Genomic DNA, 19,364 nt, shown 5'->3' with positions numbered 1-19,364 from the left:
ATGAAAAAAAGCATCGGGAATGCATCTAGAAATGCAACAAAAATGCATCGGAACATATCAAAAATGCATGAAAAATATGCATTCATGAACACATCAAGAACAGGTCTGCATTTTTGTGGTGTGACCTGGCCCTGGGAGGAACAGAAAGGAAACTTCCTTTAGCCTTGGGTCCACACATGAACTGAGCACTAAGGTATGTCACCCAAGTGGGATTACTAGAAGGAAGCTCACTAAACCAACAAACACATAGCCAAGATATCAAAGTTCCGACCAACGCCTAGCAATATTACAATTGTCTGGGCACCAGTACATGCGTAGTAGCGGTCAGCCGTCCTGTACAGAGCTCTGCGTGTGGAAAGCTGCGCTGTGATCCGTACACTGGGGAGAGTCTAGCGATGAGTGATCAGCACGCCCCCTCTCCGTGTCATGTGACCGTCCAGGAAGAAGCCAGACGCCGGCTGTCCGGGGGTCGGCAATGGAAGGAGCGCTCCCTCTACAGGCCGCCTTTATACTCCTCCTGGGGGCACAGCTCGGGTGGGCTGGAGTCAAGTATGAGCCCACGTGGGAGTCTGTGGATTCCAGACCCATCCCGGACTGGTTCGATGACGTTAAGTTCGGGATCTTCATCCATTGGGGGGTGTTTTCTGTGCCCAGCTTCGGAAGCGAGTGGTTCTGGTGAGTGTATTGGGAGGGAGTGTGGGGCTCTGACCACTACAGTCACAGGATCAGGAAATCGGGGTTCAGATTATCTTACCTGAGAGCAAATTCCACCTGTTTGTGTAGCAGGAAGTCCTACTGAAGATCATACTGAAGGGGAGTCTCAGACATGAGTTTGTTTGGAAGACCATCTTCACCTTTCTGCACCCTTCCTGCCCTGAACCCCCCCCCCCTACTCCATTGTTAAAGCTGAACCCTGGAAATATGAAAAGACAACTCTTGTGGTGGAGCTCCCATTGCACTAGTTGGTCCCTCTGTGCATTCTTAGGTAAAAAAAACAGATCAAAATGTGTAAATTGGCCCACGTCCACCTACAGTGGATGTAAAAAGTCTACACACCCCTGTTAAAATGTCTGGTTTCTGTGATGTACAAAAATAAATAATTTCTGTACTTTTCCCACCTTTAATGTGACCTATAAATTGTACAGCTCAATGGAAAAACAAACTGAAATCTTTTAGGGGGGGAAGTAAACATAAAAAACTAAAATAATGTGGTTGCATAAGTGTGCACACCCTCTTATAACTGGGGATGTAACTGTACAGAATTAAACAATCACATTCACATTAAATAGGAGTCAGTACACATCTGCCATCATTTAAAGTGCCTCTGATTAACCCCAAATTAAGTTCAGCTGTTCTAGTAGGTCTTTCCTGACATTTTCTTAGTCGCATCCTACAGCAAAAGCTATGGTCCGCAGAGAGCTTCCAAAGCATCAGAGGGATCTCATTGTTAAAAGGAGAAGGGTACAAAAGAATTTCCAAGGCATTAGATATACCATGGAACACAGTGAAGACAGTCATCATCAAGTGGAGAAAATATGGCGCAGCGGTGACATTACCAAGAACTGGACGTCCCTCCAAAATTGATGAAAAAACGAGAAGAAAACTGGTCTGGGAGGAAGCCAAGAGGCCTACAACAACATTAAAGAAGCTGCAGGAATATGTGGCAAGTACTGGCTGTGTGGTACATGTAACAACAATCTCCTGCATTCTTCATATGTCTGGGCTATGGGGTAGAGTGGCAAGATGGAAGTCTTTTCTTACCAAGAAATTATCCAAGCCTGGCTAAATTTTGCAAAAACACATCTGAAGTCTCCCAAAAGCATGTTGGTAAATGTGTTATGGTCTGATGAAACCAAGGCTGAACGTTTTGGCCATAATTCCATAAGATATGTTTGGCGCAAAAACAACACTGCACATCACCAAAAGAACACCATACCCACAGTGAAGCATGGTGGTGGCAGCATCATGCTTTGATGCTGTTTTTCTTCAGCTGGAACTGGGGCCTTATGCAGGCCATAGACGGGGAGAAAAACGGCCGATTTTTCTTTTAAAAAACGAAAAATCGGTCGTTCAAGCGGCCGACGTTACCAGCAATGGTAGAAAAAAAACGGCCGATTTTCATCCCGTCTACAGCCGGCAAAAAGTGTCCCTGCAGAGAGCTCTGCTATTTCTTTGACAGTTCTTTGACATTTACAGAGGTTGCAACAATGTATCTATTTGTATCCATTTAGGGTACAGATGTTTTTATTCGGAAACAAATAGATACAATGTTGCAACCGCTGTAAATGTCAAGGAACTGTCAAAGAACTGTCAAAGAAATAGCGGAGCTCTCTGCAGGGACACTTTTTGCAGGACTGGAATTCCTCTTATTTTTCATCCTTCTTCTTCTTCTTCCTCTTCTTCTTCTTCATCATCATCATCATCATCATCATCATCATCCTCTTCTTCTTCATCATCATCATCCTCTTCTTCTTCTTCATCATCATCCTCTTCTTCTTCTTCATCATCATCATCATCCTCTTCTTCTTCTTCATCATCATCCTGTTCTTCTTCTTCATCATCATCATCATCATCCTGTTCTTCTTCATCATCCTCATCCTCTTCTTCATCATCATCCGCATCCTCTTCTTCTTCATCATCCTCTTCTTCATCATCATCCTCTTCTTCTTCTTCATCATCATCCTCATCCTCTTCTTCATCATCATCATCCTTCTTCTTCATCATCCTCCTCTTCTTCATCTTCATCATCCTCCTCTTCTTCGTCATCATCATCCTCCTCTTCATCATCATCCTCATCCTCTTCTTCTTCTTCTTCATCCTCCTCCTCCTCCTCCTCTTCTTCATCATCATCCTTCTTCTTCATCCTCCTCCTCCTCTTCTTCATCTTCATCATCATCCTCTTCTTCTTCTTCTTCATCCTCTTCTTCTTCCTCTTCTTCTTTTTCTTCTTTTTGTCTTCCTCTTGCAGGTCACTGCTCATGCGCAGATTTTTTATCGGTAAAAATCGGCTGATTTGCCCATCATTGCCGTGAAAATCGGCCGATTTTTTTTTCCAACTTTACCGATAAAAAAAATCTGCCAAAATACAGAAAAACGGCCGAACAAATAGCCCACTAACGATCCGAAAATCGGCCGATTTTATTTTTGGCCGATTTTCGACCCATCTATGGCCTGCATTAGTCAAGGTAGAGGGAATTCTGAACAGTTCCAAATATCAGTCACTATTGGCACAAAACCTTCAAGCTTCTGCTATAAAGCTGAACATGAAGAGGAACTTCATCTTTCAGCATGACAACAACTCAAAGCATACATCCAAATCAACAAAGGAATGGCGTCACCAGAAGAAGATGAAAGTTTTGGAATGGTCCAGCCAGAGCCCAGACCTGAATCTGATTGAAAATCTGTGGGGTGATCTGAAGAGGGCTGTGCACAGGAGATCTCCTCGCAATCTGACAGATTTGGAGTGTTTTTGCAAGGAAGAGTGGGCAAATATTGCCAAGTGAAGATGTGCCATGCTGATAGACTCATACCCAAAAAGACTGAGTGCTGGAATCAAATCAAAAGGTGCTTCAACAAAGTATTTAAGAGTGTGCACACTTATGCAACCATGTTATTTTAGTTTTTTATTTTTACTTCCCTCCACCTAAAAGATTTCACTTTGTTGTTCAACTGAGTTGTACAGTTTATAGGTCACATTAAAGGTGGAAAAAGTTCTGGAATGATTTATCTTTGTCTCATTTTTTTTACATCATAGAAACCTGACATTTTAAAAGGGGTGTGTAGACTTTTTATATCCACTGTATGTCCACCCACCCCTGGGTCCATTTAAAGAGGAATTTCACTTAAAAGTGAAAGCTCTGCTCATCATCCTCCTCTACCACTTTTCAAAGTTTTTCTAACGTACCCACTGCTACTTTTCTCACCTGAGGAAGAATTGCAGAAGTTTGGCTCTTCTCTCTGGCACACGGTCTGGTGGTCACATCTGTGACATCCTCTATCCTGCATTAGGAGGACGTCAAGGGCCTGCCCATAACCTGGGGCATCGGAAAGAAGACGAGAGGCTGCCGGAGGAGTAAGGGCTCGTTCACACTTGACTTTATTTCTAACTCTTGCCAAACGCCCCTATAGTGTTTGACAGGCATTAGACAGGCATTTGTGAAGCGTTTTTAACGCTCCGCAAACGTTCCCAAAATGCCCTATGTGTGGTTTTGAGGAGGTTGATAGGCGGTTGCCAAGCGTTAAAACCACACCACAAACGCCTATAATGAAGTTTAAATGGTATTATCGTTCCACAAACACCTTGCAACCATGTCAAAATGCCGGCCAGGCGTTTGCGGAGCGGCACCATAGATTTGAATGGGAGGCTTCAACTCCTCCTGACTCGTCCAGAGGCGTCCATTCTGAGGCGACGCTAACGCTTCCATGTGAACAGCACTGTGTGCTGCCATGTGCAGAATTTTCAGAGGCGTTTGGGAAGCATTAAAAACAATTCCCAAAACGCCTGTCTGACTCCTGCTGACAGAGCTAGTGTGAACATAGCCTAAGAGATATGGTATTTAAATGTGCTTTTACCCAAGGCAAAATTTAAGTATTGTGGGGGTCGGGGGGAGCCTCAACGTAAGGGTAGTTTATTTCATATTCCCAAGGTTCCATTTTACCTGGTGATGCTGGCGTAACACATATGCGGAGTCAAGGAGGTGAGCCTTCTGAGCAGCTGCATATGTGCTCACCAATGTGTGTGCTCCAAAGCATGCTTCCAGCACAGACATCAAGCTGTCACCAACTCCAGGGGTTTTGTAGTAATGATTGGGAACTGGGAAGACTGGCTCCTGATCACATGATTGCTGTGATAGCCTGTGCTTGACTATCACAGTGATAACTCCGCAAGGGCTTGGTCACACAAGTGACTGAGGAACAGCAGAGCAGGGATCATGGGGTTAAAACTAGGAGGTAAGGCGATTATACAACACCTTCTCACCACATGTTAAATGCTCTCTGAAGAGAGATCCAAATACAGATTGCTCTTCAGAGACAAAAGTTCATGTGACTGTGCCTTAAGTGTGACTTCACAATATGCAGTTGTCAAATTGCAGAGCAGCTAGAACGATTCACTGCTCCAGCTGCTCTGCGCTGCCAGCTGCTCTGCGGGACATTGTGGTGTGCAATTCTGCGCACTGCCTCTTTTTTTTTAATTGTTTTTTTATGAAGTTTATTTGAAGTGTACAAAACATATACTTCATTCACTGCAATGTCTGGCAGCGTGATGTGCTTCCAGACATTGGAGTGTGATTTGGGCCATTCCACTGCGATAAAATGCAGCATGTCTACATACAGTCAGGTCCATAAATATTGGGACATCGACACAATTCTAACATTTTTGGCTCTATACACCACCACAATGGATTTGAAATGAAACGAACAAGATGTGCTTTAACTGCAGACTGCCAGCTTTAATTTGAGGGTATTTACATCCAAATCAGGTAAACGGTGTAGGAATTACAACAGTTTGCATATGTGCCTCCCAATTGTTAAGGGACCAAAAGTAATGGGACAATTGGCTTCTCAGCTGTTCCATGGCCAGGTGTGTGTTATTCCCTCATTATCCCAATTACAATGAGCAGAAAAAAGGTCCAGAGTTCATTTCAAGTGTGCTATTTGCATTTGGAATCTGTTGCTGTCAACTCTCAAGATGAGAGCCAAAGAGCTGTCACTATCAGTGAAGCAAGCCATCATTAGGCTGAAAAAACAAAACAAACCCATCAGAGAGATAGCAAAAACATTAGGCGTGGCCAAAACAACTGTCTGGAACATTCTTAAAAAGAAGGAACGCACCGGTGAGCTCAGCAACACCAAAAGACTCGGAAGACCACGGAAAACAACTGTGGTGGATTACCGAAGAATTCTTTCTGTGGTGAAGAAAACACCCTTCACAACAGTTGGCCAGATCAAGAACACTCTCCAGGAGGTAGGTGTATGTGTGTCAAAGTCAACAATCAAGAGAAGACTTCACCAGAGTGAATACAGAGGGTTCACCACAAGCTGTAAACCATTGGTGAGCCTCAAAAACAGGAAGGCCAGATTAGAGTTTGCCAAACGACATCTAAAAAAGCCTTCACAGTTCTGGAACAACATCCTATGGACAGATGAGACCAAGATCAACTTGTACCAGAGTGATGGGAAGAGAAGAGTATGGAGAAGGAAAGGAACTGCTCATGATCCTAAGTATACCACCTCATCAGTGAAGCATGGTGGTGGTAGTGTCATGGCGTGGGCATGTATGGCTGCCAATGGAACTGGTTCTCTTGTATTTATTGATGATGTGACTGCTGACAAAAGCAGCAGGATGAATTCTGAAGTGTTTCGGGCAATATTATCTGCTCATATTCAGCCAAATGCTTCAGAACACATTGGACGCCGCTTCACAGTGCAGATGGACAATGACCCAAAGCATACTGCAAAAGCAACCAAAGAGTTTTTTAAGGGAAAGAAGTGGAATGTTCTGCAATGGCCAAGTCAATCACCTGACCTGAATCCGATTGAGCATGCATTTCACTTGCTGAAGACAAAACTGAAGGGAAAATGCCCCAAGAACAAGCAGGAACTGAAGACAGTTGCAGTAGAGACCTGGCAGAGCATCACCAGGGATGAAACCCAGCGTCTGGTGATGTCTCTGCATTCCAGACTTCAGGCTGTAATTGACTGCAAAGGATTTGCAACCAAGTATTAAAAAGTGAAAGTTTGATTTATGATTATTATTCTGTCCCATTACTTTTGGTCCTTAACAAGTGGGAGGCACATATGCAAACTGTTGTAATTCCTACACCGTTCACCTGATTTGGATGTAAATACCCTCAAATTAAAGCTGACAGTCTGCAGTTAAAGTGCATCTTGTTCATTTCATTTCAAATCCATTGTGATGGTGTATAGAGCCAAAAATGTTAGAATTGTGTAGATGTCCCAATATTTATGGACCTGACTGTATTATCGCAGCACACTGCAGCGTGATTAGGACACATAGGAAACAATCGTTTCCTGTGTATCTCTGCAGTGACAGACATTTTACAGTGTGATAAAACATCTGTCACCGCAACATAGTAGGAATTGGCCCTGAAACCCACCCCTGTACTTTCTCATCCAAATGGAGAAAAAGATACATTGTATCTTTTTCTTCTAGCCAAAGAAGAATGTAGACAAAAAAATCTGTGTAAAATAAATAGTAATAAAATAGCTACAATGGGGCTTGATGCAGGATAGTATCAGGGATGTTTTAGGTAGATTAAAAAAAAAATATATATATATTTGTTGTTAATGCGTTTCGGTAAGATTAAAAAAAAGCAAAATGTGCACTGTTGTTTCTATGCCCTTTTTATGGATACAAACAGCAAATGATAATACACATATATGGTGTCACCATGAACACCAGGAGTAGGATAAATTGTTTATTTTTGGGTGGAGGTTTCTGTGAGGTGCCGGGAGCGCGCTAGGTGCGTGCTCTCAGCACGTTTTGTTTACATTGGGCACACAAATATGTAGCCCCTCCATGCCAAGGCCCAGCTGCTGAGAGGATGCATGTTTGCGTACACTCAGCGCCAAGGAGTTAAACCCTGCAGCCTACACACGTTGAGAATATCTGACAAATGATCATTAATTTCAGGTACTTATATAGCGCCGTCAGTTTACGCAGCACTTCACATATATATTGTACATTCACATCAGTCCCTAACCCTCAAGGGGTGTACAATCTAAGGTCCCTAACTCACATTCATACATACACATACTAGGGCCAATTTAGACAGGATCCAACCTACCAGCATGTCTTTGGAGTGTGGGAGGAAACCGGAGTACCCGGAGGAAACCCACGCAGTCACAGGGAGAACATGCAAACTCCAGGCAGGTGGTGCCGTCGCTGGGATTCGAACCAATGACCCTCGTACTGCCAGGCGAAAGTGCTAACCATTTAGCCACTGTGCTGATCATTTGTTTTTTTTTTTTTGGTTTCTTTTGCATGCTAGTCTCACATCAAAAGTGAAGAGGCTACTAAAGTTACAGAAATTCTCATACGACAGAATAAAAATTTATACGTGATATAATGTATTGTAATGTATTTATATTGTGTTTTCAGATGAAAACTGTACTGGTGAAACGAAAATCGTACGATCTGGTGTCGTACGCCAAATATTTTCATGCTTGTCCCTTTTGAGTAATTTTGAATGATTGCTGTGTACGAACAATCAGATTATCGTACGATTGCTTTGAAAGTGGTATTTTTTGTACGATTTTCTGATCGTGTGTACGGGACTTAAGGCTTTGTACCTACGGGCTGAATATCTTGTTAAACCAGCTGAGGTTAGGTCAGTGTGTACGGCTATCTTTCAGACAGGAGCCTGTCTAACAACTGGCTTTTGTCCACGGGACATGCTGGAAATGCTGGAAAATCAGCATCTAAACGGCTGTAAGTGTTGATCAGTGTGTTCAAGTGGGGGGTGGGGAGATCAGTGAACTAACATCAATAAAAATTACTAATTAACTTGTGAGCCACTGAGGTATACTAACAAATGTGTATTAGATCGCTGGTTAATTTGCCCACTCTCATAAAATGTGCGTTTAACAACAATCAAATAATTAATTAATTACCGCGCTCTAATACTAACAAAAAGTGCAAAGTGAAAATAAATATATAATAAATGATATCTTTTATATAAATAAATAATAAAATTAAAAATAAATTAATATAGTGATGTCCACACACCTTCAATACTCGCCGTATAGTGAATGGAATGCGCGGTGACGTCACTGCCCCTCCCCAACACGTTGCGCTACAGGGATTTCGTAGCTTCGTCCGGGGGATGATGTGTCACACACCCTCCGCATTGTTTTAAACTGCAAGCCAGGGATATTGGCATATTCAAAGCGCAAATTAATTGTATTACATGTGAGTGCATTATGGAAGCACATTAAAGCTGTTTTTTACCTCTGGGATAAGGCACCATATTTTTTATTTCTCTTTTGCATGAGATATACGAGGAATATAAAGACAGAGGACTAAGGAGTGGATTAAAGGAGGGAGTTCCCTCACAGCCCTGCAGCTACACAGGCTCACAGCACTATTGCAAAGGTCTTATCTTTATACTGAAGGAGAGTACATCTACCTTGGCTGGATATCCATTTGTACAGTCACTTTGGGGACAGTATCGTTGCATTTCTACATTATATATTATTTATATTAATTATTTATATTTTTTATTAATCACATCATTAATTATATACATTATTTATATTTTTTAGTAATCTCATTATGAATTTCTCTGTGGTTTATATATGGAACATTTGCACATTTGCATGAGGATTGCACATTCAGTGATTTGTTATTAGGTCATCACTATATTAATTTATTTTTAATTTTATTATTTATTTATATCAGACATCATATATTATATATTTATTTTCACTTTGCACTTTTTGTTAGTATTAGAGCGCGGTAATTATTTGAGTGAACTAACATCACTTGTGTTAGTAGAGTGATCTGGCTTTTTTTAATTTTTTTTTTTTTCTAGCCCGCTGGGTTGAACAAAAAAAAAACCTGTACATGTGTACCAAGCTTTACAAGAGCAGCTAAACACTAAGTGATTCACACCTAAATACCAAATCTTTAACCACTTTACACCGCCTTATAGCAGAAATACTGCTACAGAGCAACAGGGGTGGGCTTTTGCATTTCCAGGTAGGGTGCCCTACCTGCGCCACCATTAATGGCCTCGGCTGCCAATCACCAGATCCCGGCCAGCGATTACTTGCCAACACCTGGTGATCGCCAAGTAATACCGATGGGTGGAGAGAACTGTATGTAAACAATACAGTTCTCTCCTCTGTCAGCTCATGCACACTGCTTTGTATGGCAGAATAGCAGAGCCATACAAAGCAGTGTGCTTACAGTGGAAAGCACACACCCAGCCCCATAGTAAAACACACACAGCACACAGTTAACTGTTTGATTGCCCCAGATTTTAACCCCTTCTGCCCAGTGCCATTATTGGTGTCACTGGGGATGTCAGTGACTTCAAGTCAGTTCCCCCCCAGTATCAGAATGGCTGCCGCAGTTTATGACGAAATTAGATTTTTAAAATTTTTTTATTGGACATGTTTAATAGCAAAAAGTTAAAAATATAGTTTTTTTACACAAAATTGTCTTTTTTGTTTATAGCGCAAAAAATTAACACAGGTGGTCAAATGCCACCGAAAGAAAGCTCTATCTGTGCGGAAAAAAAAAGAGCGTAAATTTAATTTGGATGTAGCATTGCATGACCGTGCAATTGTCAGTTAAATAATGCAACACTGTAACACAAAAAATGGCCAATTGTGTATGTGTGCATTAAAATTCATTAAAGTGTATTGAAAAAAAAAAAACATGGCTTAAATATTGTGTAACATAACAACACCCACCATTTTATTCTCTAGGGCCGTTGCTTAAAAAATAAATAAATTAAAAAAAAAAAAAATATATATATATACATCAGCGCTTAAAATTTCAAGTCTAGATCTACTAGCCAGGCAAAAACCTTACTCTCCACCAGTTGTCCCACCAAACCTTGCCCAAGTCCGCCTCCAACCCCGCCCCCAATCACGCCCCCTTGAAGCTTATGTAATTAAAGAGTCCATGATGGTGTAGGGATGTGCACCATTGGCGGGTCTCTTCTTCACGTGTACCCCACGGTGGTGGAGAGCGGGCCTCTCCTCGTGTCTCCCTCAGCGGAGGGGAGCGGACCTCTCCTGCACCTGTCCCCTCAGCGGCGCTGCCAGTGTAATGGCGGTGCCGAAGAAGAAGCCAGAAGTCGGAAACCAGAAGTCAGCTTCAACACGAGACTTGGAGCGCAAGTGGAATGAAAATCGATCCCCAGGGCCTGGGGATCGCATTGCAAGCCACCCGCTCCATCAACAAATGTGCAGGGCATTACTGTTCTAGCCAGAAAGGAATTTTCCCTCGCATTTGGCGAGCTGACAAGTGGAATTTTCAAGCCCTGATATATATAAAATGTTTGAGGGTTCTAAGTAGTTTTCTAGCAGAAAATGCAGATTTTACGTGTTGGAGAGGAATGTCAGAATTTGCCCGGACTGGAACTAGTTAATTGCCTAAAATGTCACAGTAGATGATGTGTCTGTTGTTGTCTTTATCCTGAAATGACAAAAGTGGTGATTAAGTCAAAATCCTTGGTGGAGACCAGTGATTGAAGCCACCAGTGCTTATTACTTTTGTAACACTGAGCCATGTCCATTGAGGGTGTGCATTTTGATATAGGGTTTTGTAATCGTTTCCATTTGGATTCTTCATTTTCACTATATTTTCTATTTACCGGCTATTGTGCAATGCAGAAAGCGCACAAACAACTTTGTGAGTTACACAATAGCTGGAGATACAGTAAATCAGCAAACAGACATGTGAAGTGCTCTAGCAGTATGGAAACCTTTCGTACCACTTCCCTCAATAGCTCTTTCAAGTGTAAGTGTGAAATTGTATCGGAGCATGTCAACTCTTGCCTTGGAGTTCTGAGATCTGTCCACCATGAAGTGTAAGGAGGAACTTATTGGTTGAAGTTAGTGGAACAATTAAGTAATTGTCAGGTTTGAACTGGTATTGCAAGGGAGAATGACAGCACCATTTTCACGTGACTACAGTCATAAAAATCCTGAATTACTTGGTTTACTTTGTCCTTTGATCCTCTTGGAATAATTACAGATTTCATTTAGTGGGGGGAGGGGGGGGGGGGTGCTGGATCTTGTACTTAATTGTCCACATTCAGATCATGCATTGTAACAAGTTAAGAACCTGTAGTAGCATGTTTATGTGATTCTAATTTCAATCTGTTTTTTTACCTTAATGCATTCTCTGCATTAAAGTGGTTGTAAACCTTTACATATACCCAGTGAAATGACTGGCCACAGGTGATACAAATCCTCCTACTTCAATTGTACCTGTCCATCTGCACTCTTCTCTTCTCTACATCCGTGCAAAAACCAGAATTTACAAAGCTTGTCTGAGAATTCAGAAAACGGGGCGAAGAGCTGAAGTTACACTCTACAGAGCTTAGTGAGGAGTTCTGAGAGCTGATGGGAGGGAAGGGACCCCCCCTTGTGAGAAGTGATTCATGCTGATAGCAGAGGAACAAAGCAGCAGACAATTGACATTTAGACTCCAAGCACACTTGGCGTTTAATAACGCTGGTAATGTTTGCTGTGTAGAGTCACGTTAATAATGTGAGTTTTTTAGCGTTTTTGCATTACTGTTTAGCCGCTTTTTTTCACATTTTCGTTTCTTAGCTTTTATTTTTGACCAAAAAAATTTTTTTAGTTTTGTCCAAAAAATCCAAAAATGCTGGTTTGCCGCGTTTTTCAGCGTTAAAAAACTCCTCTAGAAACTAGGGTTTTTTTCTGGGGGTTTTTTTTCCAGCCAAAAAACGCTCCTGCCAAAAAACACTGATTACAGTCTATGTGTGAATGGAAACATAGGATAACATGCTGGGGGGTTTACTGAATGTAGAAAAAAATTCCAAAAGCCAAAAACAGCAGCTGTAAAAATGTCCAGTGTGCATGAAGACTAAGTGCTCTTAATTGAGACAAGTAAATATAGAGGGATATGCTTTGTTCATACTTCATGTCTGAAGTTTACAACCACTTTAGAGGAAAAAGAAAAGCCCCATTAACTGTTCCCCTTCCCCCATACCTAAACACCCGATTACTCTCAGCGATTCAACAGCGTCCCAGTCTCAGCATGCTCTCCTCTTTCTGAACTCACAGGAGATGCTGAGGGCTGCAAAGCCATTGGCTCCTGCTGCTGTCAGTAAAAGTCATGTGAGGTGGGAGCAGGGGATTGTGGTTTAGTGGAGCTGTGTGTGTCTATGGACTTGCTTAGAAGCAATTGGACTGCGCTGGAATTGGAGTTAAGGGACCGCTCTGTGCAATACCATTGCACAGAGCAGGTACATAAACCATCTTTTTTTTATTAAGCCCGAGTGACAGATGAGGCCACTCATTACACACTGTTCTTCTGACTGGGAGTTAGTCTGAGCAGCGTTCATCTTTACACAAAAAAAATGTAGCCTTTAATATCACTTTATGTGTTATGAAATATGTGTGTTGTGGTCCAGCATCTTAGTCAATGAAGTAGATCAAAGGGATTTTTGTTGAGAAAGGAATATGAAAACATCGTCTCTATAAAAGGAAATACATTTTATGCAGGATACGCCTAATAGTATTTCAAAATAGCCTAGCCTTTTAAATGTTTGTTTTCAGATCCCATATACTACAGTTGTGGCCAAAATTATTCAACCCCCAATGCTGTAAAGGGGTTTAGGGACTATAGTGTACATTTGGAATTGTATTCAGAATCAAATCCTACAAGGACGTTGTAACTACCCAAATGCAACTAAAATGACATCAATTGTTTATGTAATACAGTAGTAAATGGTTCTTATGTGGTTTCTTCATTGCCACAATTATTCAACCCCTTAAAGACTACCACTCTGAAGAACAGAGGTTCATACAGGTGCTTTCCATCAGGTATTGAAAACACCTGTGGATGTCACCGAGCAGCAATCAAGCATAATAAGCACCAATTAGGCAGCTTTAAAATGACTGTGATACTCAGCTCCTTCTAGACATTTACTGGTGTGGTTACAAACATGGTGAAGGCAAGAGAATGGTCCAGGAAGACAAGAGAAGAGGTGATTTCTCTTCACAGGAAGGGCAATGGCTATAAGAAGATTGCAAAGATGTTAAACATACCAAGAGACACCTTAGGAAGCATCATTCGCAAATTCAAGGCAAAGGGCACTGTTGAAACGCTACCTGGTCGTGGCAGAAAGAAGATGCTGACTTCGACTGCTGTGCGCTACCTGAAGCGTAGAGTGGAGAGAAGTCCCCGTGTGACTGCTGAGGAACTGAGAAAAGATTTGTCAGATGTGGGTACAGAAGTTTCAGCCCAGACAATAAGACGCACACTGCGTAATGAAGGCCTCCGTGCCAGAACTCCCAGGCGTACCCCCTTGCTGTCTCCAAAGAATAAGAAGAGTCGACTGCAGTATGCCAAAAGCCATGTGGACAAACCACAAAAGTTGTGGGATAGTGTTCTGTGGACTGATGAAACAAAATTAGAACTGTTTGGGCCCATGGATCAACGCTATGTTTGGAGGAGGAAGAACAAGGCCTATGATGAAAAGAACACCTTGCCTACTGTGAAGCATGGTGGAGGGTCAATCATGCTTTGGGGCTGTTTTGCTTCTGCAGGTACAGGGAAGCTTCAGCGTGTGCAAGGTACCATGAATTCTCTTCAGTACCAGGAGATATTGGATGGAAACGTGATGCAGTCCGTCACACACCTGAGGCTTGGGAGACGTTGGACCTTTCAACAGGACAATGATCCCAAGCATACCTCCAAGTCCACTAGAGCATGGTTGCAGAGGAAAGGCTGGAACATTTTGGAGTGGCCATCGCAGTCACCAGACTTAAATCCGATTGAGAACCTCTGGTGGGACTTAAAGAAAGCAGTTGCAGTGCGCAAGCCTAAGAATGTGACTGAACTGGAGGCCTTTGCCCATGAAGAATGGGCGAAGATACCCGTAGATCGCTGCAAGACACTTGTGTCAAGCTATGCTTCACGTTTAAAAGCTGTTATAACTGTAAAAGGATGCTGTACTAAGTACTAAGATTGAATGTCACTTGGGGGTTGAATAAAACTGATAATGCTGTGAGCACAGAAAAGACATTTGTGGTTATTTCATTATAACTGTTATGTTATATTTGTCTGACCTACAAGTGCCTCTTTAATGTAAATGTAAGCAAGATGACTGAATGATCAAAAGCAATGTCAAACTGGCCAAAACACTCAATTTCAGTGGGGGTTGAATAATTTTGGCCACAACTGTATATTTTTTGGTTTTTCATTATAATGCATCTCTATTTTATATGTTAATATCTGATCAAGCACGTCAAAATTTTAAGTACAAAAAGTAATTTTCTATTTTTTGCTTTTCATCTTTTTTAGGTGGTATTGGCAGGGATCAAAGTCGCAGCCTTATGTTAATTTTATGACTAAAAATTATCCACCTGGCTTTCGTTATGAAGATTTCGGGCCCCAGTTCACAGCAGAGTTTTATGAGCCACAGCAGTGGGCAAATACATTAAAGGCATCAGGTGCCAAGTATGTTGTTCTTACTTCAAAACACCATGAAGGTAAATCTGAGGATACATTTTGTTTGTTATTCGCATTTATTTACAATGCACCTACATATTTATTTTATTTATAACAGGTATTTGTATAGCGCTGTCAATTTATGCAGTGCTTTACATAAACATATTGTATACTCACATCAGTCCCTGCCCTCAAGAAGCTTACAATAATTAAAGGTCCCTAACCAATTTAGATAGGAGCCAATCAACCTACCAGAATGTCTGTCTATGGCATGTGGATGGAAACGCACATATCTATATGCATACAGTGAAATTATTTATATCAAAAACATATTTATTGTATACAGTTCTAGCTGTCTTAAAACAATTACGGATTCTTGTTTGCTTTCTTAAAGGGGACTGAATTCTGGAAGCTGTGCCCAAAAAAAGGCAGGCATAGGGCAAAGGACATTTCACCAGTAGTTTCTATGGTTTGGCTTGGTTCTGGCTTGTTGTGCACTGTGTTCCTGTGCTCCCTATAGTGAGTAGGAGTGCAAAAGCCACTTGCTGCAGCCTAAAAGAGGGTCAAAATCACCTGGAGAGGAACTCCGACATCTTTTAAATGGAAGTCGATTACTTAAACGTGGGCACAGTCAGGCAGCAATAACAGGGGGTTGAGGAGTGCTCTAGCTGTCTGTCAAAGCCAGGCAACAGCTGCCAGACAGCCGTATACACATTGCCACAAGTGCAAAGCTACAGTATACAGGAAAAAAAAAAGGATGTCATATTTTTGGTAGGCATATCGCCTGCATACTGAATGGGGCTTAAGCATGAAATTCATCTTTAACCAGTACACGCCCGGACGATAGCCAAAAGGCGGCCGGCAAAATGTACTGCATTTCCGGGTTGGACGCCAAATGGCGTCCTCCCGCACATGCGCAGTTTGCACTCCTGCAGAGCCGCACAGCGGCGCGATCTGTCACTGGACGTGTACCTCGGACACGGCCGATGACAGATCTGAGTATCGGCCCCGTTGCCTGTACCATGTGACCTGCTGTGACCAATCACAGCAGGTCACATGACAGTTGTATACAATGGATGGCTTAATCCATGCCATCCATTGTATACTACTGTCTAGCTGTGAATGGTCACAGCGATCACATGCACATGCCATGTGATTAGCTGTGGCCAAATCACAGCTAAGCACAAAAAAAAAAAAACCCTGAATTAATCGATGTCATTCAAGTAAATGCTTGCTTATAGCAAAGTAATTCTTTGCTATAAGCAAATTGTGTTACAAAAAAAAAAAAATACTGATCACTTCCCCAAAGTAGTACAATGTTACTATGGTAACCTTGTACTACTTTGGACATAGGGAAATATGAAAAAAAAAATCTTAAAAAAAAAATAAAATGTAATAAAAAAATTAAAAATAATTAAAAAAAAAATAATATATATATATTTTTTTCATACTGTCACCAGTCAGTGTCCCTGATCACCGCCATGCCAGTTATATGAAGACGCTGTACTTCACTGGTGACAGTATGTAAAAAAAAAAAATAGTGAAAATAATTTTTTGCATTTTTTTCATTTTCCGAAAAATTATGACAAAAAAATACAACTTCAGAAAACTCGCCATGCCTCTTATGAAGTACGTTGGACTGTCTACTCTGCAAAAAGGGGTCATTTGGGGGATATCTGTACTGTTCTGACATTCTTGGACCTCAAGAAATTAGATTGGCCGTCAGTACTTCAGGATTGATCAATATTCAGATCTATACCATAGTTTGTGAACTCTATAACTTTCCTACAAACTAAAAAATACATCCTAATTTGGGTTATTTTCACCAAAGACGTAGCAGAATACATCTTTGCCTAAATTTATGAAGAACAATTATTTATTTGCAAACTTTTATAACAGAAACAAAGAAAAACGTGTTTTTTTTTCAAAATGTTCGGTCTTTTTCCGATAATTTAGCAAAAAATAAAAACCCTGGTGGTGATTAAATACCACCAAAAGAAAGCTCTAGTTGTGTGAAGAAAATGATAACATTTTAGTTTGGGTACAATGTTGTATGACTGTGCAATTGTCATTCAAAGTGTGAGAGCGCTGAAACCTGAAAAATGGCCTGGGCAGGAAGGTGTAAAATTGCCCGGTATTCAAATGGTTAAGTAGGCACTCGGGAGGCAGCATATCAACTCCCAATCACCTACTAACTGTGGACCAGCTGCTGCTTACAGCTACCCAGGCCCATGTGAAAAAGGCAAGGTAAGGTTGCCTCTGCATTTTGATACATTGCAGTGTATTAAACAAAATCCTGCTTGTTGAAGTTTCCAGCAAAATGCACTTTCTATAGGGATGAATGGTAAGGCATGTTGGAATTGCATTAAAAAAACAAACGGCATTCTCACACAGAGTTATGAATGCAGCTATATGTGTCCTTTTATGAAACAGAGATCAGCGGTGATCCTGAGGATCGTTGCTGATCTCCGATCATTTGAGGTTTAGGAAACAGAGATGATCAGGGGAGAACATGTTCTCCACTGATCATTTCAGCACACAGATGGCCAGTGTATGAAGGAGCGATGTCAGCCCTTCCCTGGCGATCTGTGTTTTTTCCTTCCAGATTCTCCTGCCCAGTGGTGGAGAATCGGAGGAACCGCAAATGAAGCAGCGATAATTTACAGCTGCTTGGTAAACATTGTTTGACTGATCTCTTACTGTAATCTCGCGATATTGTAGTAAAATCAGCTGTTTTCCAGCATTTGTAGATCGCTTCTCCCTTCATTTGGAGAACTGATCTACACCGCTTCATAAAAAGGCATTCAGAGGAGAACTTTTCTCCGAGAATGCCGGAGAACTGAGCAGCGGTCATTTACCACTGCATGATAAAAGGACACCATAAAGATTTAGCAACCATATCCATGGGCATACCTAACAGATGTTGACATTCTATACCCTAAGCTCATTGTATGGGGTGAGACAAAGGCAATCCTACATTAATGCATACTCATACATTTGTAAAAATGATCTATTTTACCCTGTTTGGCTTTAGAGACAGTCATTTACATGCTTTTATCTCACTATCTAGGATACACTTTGTGGGGATCTAAATTTTCATGGAACTGGAATTCTGTGGATGTGGGATCAAAGCGGGACCTTGTTGGAGAGCTGGCTGAGGCCATCAGGAATACCACAGACTTGCATTTTGGACTCTATCACTCTCTATTTGAGTGGTTCAACCCTCTCTTCCTTTCTGATAAATCCAATTCTTTTAAAACAAGCACTTTTCCAAATGCAAAGTCCTTGCCTGAACTGTATGAAATTGTGATGAAATACAAGCCAGAAATTCTGTGGTCAGATGGAGATGGTGATGCCCCAGACACATACTGGAACAGTACTGTTTTTTTGGCTTGGCTCTATAATGAAAGGTATGATAACCATTATTTAAAACATGCAGTGAAAAACTGTTGTGAGTTTTAAAGAGCCCATGTTAGAGTGCCAGTGCATGAGCACAACTGGAAAACTACTGTGTTCCAGTTGTGCTCATGCACTGCCACTCCAGGACCTTCATGGCAGTATCATAAAGATAATGAAAGCTGCAGATATAGCTCATATGCGATTTTGGTAATTTGGTTTACATCTGCATTCCTCTTGCTATCACATCTAACTATACCTGTGCATATGGGCTGCTGTTGGCTCTTCATTGCACATTTTCTCATGTCACAGATCTCTCATAATACCTCTATATTAGCTGTGAAATTCTGTACAAATATCCACTTTACTTCCTTTCATGTTCCCTTCCTTTGTCCCACATTTCCCCATATGCTGAAATCTTTTTTTTTTTCCAGTTGAGGAAAAAAAGTTCCAGCTAACCAGGAAAGGAGGCATAATGTCATTATATCCAGATTGTGTAAGAACCAATTGTGTGAAAACTCCTGTACGAGTTTTCACATTGCTGTGTAGGAATTGATACCAAGTTGTGCCATGAGTAAGGGTGCAAAAAAAAAATCTTTTCTTTCTAGTTCATTAAGGGACACAGGATTGCGGGGCCTGCTTTGAATGTGATCTGTGAGCATTGGGCTCTGCTTTTAGAGCTTTTCAGATCTTTGTGTACTGTGTTAATTAGTAATATACTAAAGAACCAAAACCCCCAATTGCCTTTCACCCATAATGGGCTTAAAGTGTTACTGAACCCACAACA

General features: G+C 41.4%; 1 protein-coding gene across 1 annotated transcript in view; it reads left to right on the top strand.

The window, feature by feature from the left end:
* The first annotated feature begins 421 nt into the window (after positions 1–421).
* FUCA2 (alpha-L-fucosidase 2) overlaps positions 422–19,364 on the top strand; it is a 33,915-nt gene continuing 14,972 nt past the window's right edge. The window contains exons 1-3 of the mRNA XM_089668640.1: positions 422–675; positions 15,035–15,222; positions 18,252–18,591. Of these exons, the coding sequence (XP_089524766.1) occupies positions 476–675; positions 15,035–15,222; positions 18,252–18,591 (728 nt within the window). The 5' untranslated portion in view covers positions 422–475. The remainder of the gene's footprint in view (positions 676–15,034; positions 15,223–18,251; positions 18,592–19,364) is intronic.

Source organism: Staurois parvus, unplaced genomic scaffold, assembly GCF_062004578.1.
Source record: "Staurois parvus isolate SC_StPar_1 unplaced genomic scaffold, SC_StPar_1.0 ptg000059l, whole genome shotgun sequence".
Taxonomy (NCBI): domain Eukaryota; kingdom Metazoa; phylum Chordata; class Amphibia; order Anura; family Ranidae; genus Staurois; species Staurois parvus.
Note: the sequence above shows the minus strand (reverse complement) of the source record. Positions and strands in the feature narration are given on the sequence as shown.